This window comes from Cydia fagiglandana, chromosome 3 (assembly GCF_963556715.1).
Source record: "Cydia fagiglandana chromosome 3, ilCydFagi1.1, whole genome shotgun sequence".
In the NCBI taxonomy this organism is placed as follows: domain Eukaryota; kingdom Metazoa; phylum Arthropoda; class Insecta; order Lepidoptera; family Tortricidae; genus Cydia; species Cydia fagiglandana.
Genome location: NC_085934.1, coordinates 7229204 through 7234232, shown reverse-complemented (window position 1 = coordinate 7234232; position 5029 = coordinate 7229204). Strand labels below are relative to the sequence as shown.

The 5029-nt window shown below is 37.5% G+C and overlaps 1 protein-coding gene across 1 annotated transcript; it reads left to right on the top strand.

The window, feature by feature from the left end:
- The first annotated feature begins 2470 nt into the window (after positions 1 to 2470).
- On the top strand, positions 2471 to 4625 carry LOC134679943 (mid1-interacting protein 1A). Its single transcript, XM_063538894.1, has 2 exons — positions 2471 to 2670; positions 4003 to 4625. Exons 1-2 carry the CDS (start codon positions 2627 to 2629, stop codon positions 4463 to 4465), a joined length of 507 nt encoding a protein of 168 aa, XP_063394964.1. The 5' UTR covers positions 2471 to 2626; the 3' UTR covers positions 4466 to 4625.
- The last annotated feature ends 404 nt before the right edge of the window (positions 4626 to 5029 follow it).

The following is a 5029-nucleotide window of genomic DNA, read 5'->3' as shown; positions in this document are numbered from 1 at the left end:
CGTGCGGCGTTTTAGTATACAGATCCTTATGAGAGACGGCACACCGCTTGCGTGACGTGTGCGTGTGCGGCTCCAACATTTTAGCGCACGCGCACGTACACGTCACGCACACGCAAGCCGGTGTGCACCAGCAGCTGCAGTTACCTAGCACCAAGGGTCCAAGACAGGCAGTAACAAACCATTTTATTGGTTGTAGAGTTAAACCAAGAAAAGTCTTCAGCGATTTTAATAGCCCACGCAGTGCAAGTATTATTTATACGTTATTATTTCATAGAAGTTTGGCGTTTAAAATGACACTTGCACTACGCGGGCTATCGAAATCGCTGCAGGCTTTTCTTGGTCTAACGCTAACTTACCACCAAGTTTCCTTAATATGGAGTAGATCAGTCTTTACTTGTCTCTGGTGTATATTACTTAAGTGACATGATTTAATACTAAACAGCGTGCAGATAACCTAATATAACCGGCGAAAACATGTTGACTTGACAACTAGAGCTGATGAAATCCTCATCACCATGTTTCCATGCATAGTTTCATCACGATGCGTATTGAGAACGCACTGGATCAAAATAATAATATTATTGTTTTAGGAAATCAACCCAGTTTTCATCTTATGATACAGCCAAGCCAAAAGGAAGGGTTATTTATCTATCATATTAATCATTTTAACAGTCAATTTAATTATGTACTTACTTGTACCGGGTGTGGCCTGTAATATGAGCAAAAAAATTAACTGTAGGCTGTACTCCTCATACTGATCAGCATTTGTTCAGCGACTTTTGAAAATAATTTGTAGTTTGATTTTTAATACACTTTAAAGGTTATTCAACGACGCAATGTACTTATTGCCAATTTTGTTATGTTTAAGGCTTGACAAGCAACGTCAATCACAAAGATATGACGTGGCGATGGCGTCCATTGAAGATAATATTTATTTTGTATGAAATGTAGGGAGTATAAATACTTCATAACGTTTAATAGTTGTTGAACAAAAGTGTCACCGTTTGAGGAGTACAATCTATGTTTTAATTATTTGCTCATGTTACAGGCCACACCCGGTATACCTGAGTTGTATCGTGTGTAATAGTATGTCAAAACTAATAAGCGCAAAACATGCATTGCAGAAGTAGCCAAACTAAAAAAAAATATAATTATAAAAAAGCTTAAATTAAGCTTAAGCTACATGAGGTTTTCATAAAGGGAAATGATGGGTGACGTCATCGAATCGTTCTGTCACCATGTTATCAGACTTTTATATGATATAAAGGTCGCAGACGCAGTCGCAGAAGGGTGGTTCGCGTTTTGATATCAGACTTTTATATTCATATGATATAAGGTCGCAGACTTAGGGTGGTTCACGTTTATATGAGAAAATTTTTATTTAAACTATAGCCAGAAGAAGCGGCGCCCCTTTAGTTTGTTACATTTATTATGTTTATACGCATATAATTATAAAAAAAGATATAAAAATGATTTTGTTTCAAAACTTATATATATATATAAATCATATTACCTCCTACTGTTCAAAATAGAAAACAACGACTTGATAAGAATATACTTTTAATTTTTTTTTATTTCATTTTACATTAAACAGTGGTGTGGGTGCTACACCCTTTTAATGTTAAATGAAACCCTTTTGGCTACCCCACAAAAATACCTCGCGTGATTTGTGCACAATGTAGCAATTGTAGGAGTTCCCAGAGAATAAACTACCGACTTATGACTAAATGAATAGCTGTATTACTTAATTGCTGGTTGAGCGTAAAAAAATTGCCATCAACGACCGGTGACGATCATAATTATAATCGTACTGAAGTAATTTTTCACCTATCAAGTTGATAATACATAAACCTCAATAGAAAAATTTACATACAATGCACCGTACGTAGGTACGAAACATTACAAGACCTTTGTCGACCTCACTGAAAAAAAAATCAGGGGTCGATTCTTAACGGTCTAGAAAATAATAAAAAATATATGAATACTACTCCAGGTATATTTGGTATATGTATAAGCTGGGTTATTTTGTAAAAAAGGAATGGTAGGTACTTATTGTTTAAATGAGAAGGATAATTATTAATTATAGGTACTCAAATAAATTCATGACAAAAAACTTTCAGAGTACAAAGTTTTCAAATAATACCGCGCATAAAATAATTTGAACCGGCCAATAAAAAATGCTTCGGGTTTGAACCGACCAATCACAGTGCCCGCAAATGTGGTGTGACTCGGGTGGGTTGTGACGTTTCCTTTGGCTGTACTTCAAATTTTTGAACGATACGGCTTTCTTTAATGAAATTATAAATATTTTGGTCAATATCATGAATTAAACTCGTGTTATTATTGATACGCACTCTACGGCTCATTAAATATCTATCAACTGTGTAGTATTCCTCCGTAGTGATAAATAAATACAAAGTTTGATTCCCCGCATCGTACGACGCGTCTCGTATAAATTCCGAGCGCTCCCCACCTCTTTTAGCAAATCGTCTACTGTCGTGGAAGCGTACGGCCGCTTTACATTCGAGTGTTTCGTGTCGTGATTAAAAACGTCAATTTGTGGTGACAGCATTATTTGAAGAGTGTGTGCTCAGTGATATTTAAAACGGTTAAATAACACAACAATATGTCTTTCAACACTGATATTTCTACTAAATTGGAAAACAGCAGGTACGTGGTTTTTAATGGCGGATTGTTCGGGTAGCACCCGTGTCCCTATCCCAAATAGTGCCAGTGTGCGAGTGTTGCATTCCCGTGTCCTAAATGACTCGTGTTATGTGGAGCGTCGATGTCGCCTATTTAGAGAACCAGCACAAATTGAACATGGTTTAAAATCATTATAAACCCAACGCAACATCATGACACCATTACTCATGGCATTGCTATTTCTAAAACACAATAATGACCGTGATTTTAAATGATGAGTTAGCTAGTATTGATCAAATCGATTTGTTACCTAATTTTTCAACGGTTAAATCATTATGACCGTGAATGAGGTTATCCGGGAATTCCTAAACGCTTTTGGGCATGCGCGTCGCTCCAGCCGTGACTCAGACAAAATATCAGTGGCATAATCGTTGCATATGCATCTATAAAGTCACCATGGTCGAAGCGAATCCAAATAGCACAGAGAAGCGACCTACCTTTCGAATATGATTTGACTTTTACTATTACTATGACTAAGCAATATCATACTTAGACTACTTAGTAAACTAATAATATGCTACACCGCTCGCATAGTTACAACACAACGCGAACTCTCTCTCACAACGGCACTGGATGGTTTCTATCTAATTCAATTCAATTGATGGCTAAATCAACTTCAATTTAGATATTGAACCCACATAACGTGATGTCTGATGTGGCTAGTAACAAGATAGGACTTACCTACATACCTACCCTTTTTTCTGTAATAATCATCAAATAATTCTTTTAGGGCGTATACTAAGCTCATTATGTTATGAATGATTAGCTGGCAATAGTATCATGGATCAGACATTTTATGAATGTTATTTCAAAAGTATTTCCTCTTATTAAGCTGTATTCAATGGTATTCAGTCACATTTTATTGTGTGAATAGTCTGTTACATTGTACCTATTATTTATTTATTTATCGTATGGCATTACAGTTACTGGATTCAATTTGAATTATTAACCTATTATTGTCTTATCAAGATACCTACATGAATTACCTATAGTGATCCAAAGGACTCGAGCCGAGCCTTTTAGCTCTTTTTTTAGGGCTCGCCTCATTTCTTGACGCCTAAAAGGCTAAAAGCCTATTTAGCTCTTTAGCCTCTGAGCCTAGTTCTATTTAAGATCCTAGACTCTTGGGGATAATAACCTTATTAAGCCCCTAAAATAATTAAATAATTAAATTTGATATGAGTTACAATTGCATTTTATGTACGGTAGCCTGAAAAATATTGCAGCTGAACTGAACAGGAATAATATTATGTGTCAAATCAATAGTTAACTAATATCTTTTTTCTATTGTTACAGGAACAGTCTGCGAAGAATTGCCCGTCATGATGGTACTGAGTTCTCTAAACAGAGTATCCTCAATGACATGGAGAAGTTTGTCAAAATGGTAAACACCATGGATGACACAGTGCTGATTCCCAGCCGTCTCATGAATCTGCCACAAGAAGGGGATGATGACCCATTCAGCATGTTCGCTATGCTGAATGACCTGAAGACTGAGTTGCTGTGGTCTGCCGGGGATAGTGAGGAGCCAGAGCAGCCATTGAGGAGAGTATCGGATGTGAGTGACACAGAGAGTGATGCTTCGAGTGCTGCCGGTGACTCCGGTATTGAAGGAGAGGATGAGAGGGAGTCTGCTGTCCGTGCTGCCGCTGCCTGCAGGCGCCACCTCCGTGGTCTCCGCCGCTCCCTGCGCGCGCTCACGGCCGCTGCTTATCACCTAACGAGGTCATATCAGGAGGAAGTAGGAGCACCTGTCTAGACCCAACAAGCATTCTCCTGTGATCCGAAGCCTGCCCCGAACGTGATGTAAATATAGTATTAAGCGGCCCGAACTGTAAATATAGGTTAAAGGGCTGGACGTGTTTGGGAATCTCAGTAAGTTAACAAGGTTATTATTTAATAAATATTAATTTTCATTATTCTTTAGTTTTTTTCAGCATCTCCTACTAAACACTAAACCTTTGATAATTTTGCATTTCCGTAGTAAAAGGTAGCTTTTTAACATATTTGTTGTAAATAGTACCTATTTGTTGATCATTTCTATTGAAATCAGTTTTACCATAGTTATTTCTTAAGTACCTAGGAGAATTATGACTATGACATTTATGACACATCTACAGAACCGAGCAGCTATGTATATAAATAATGGATAGTTCCAGTGTTAGACATGTATTTTTTAACCCTTTATCATCAGCCTGATGATAAGCGCCACTTGCACCATCCCACTAACCCGGGGTTAACCAGTTAAACCGTTAACACGGTGTCAAATGTTACTAGTAACCATGGTAACTCCAGGTTTAACCGGTTAACCCCTAGTTAGTGG

Bases quoted from the DNA above. Each gene is read 5' to 3' on its own strand.
- LOC134679943 (XM_063538894.1), top strand. From the start codon at position 2,627: ATGTCTTTCAACACTGATATTTCTACTAAATTGGAAAACAGCAG. The intron at 2,671-4,002 runs GTACGTGGTTTT...CTATTGTTACAG, and splicing joins ACTAAATTGGAAAACAGCAG to GAACAGTCTGCGAAGAATTG.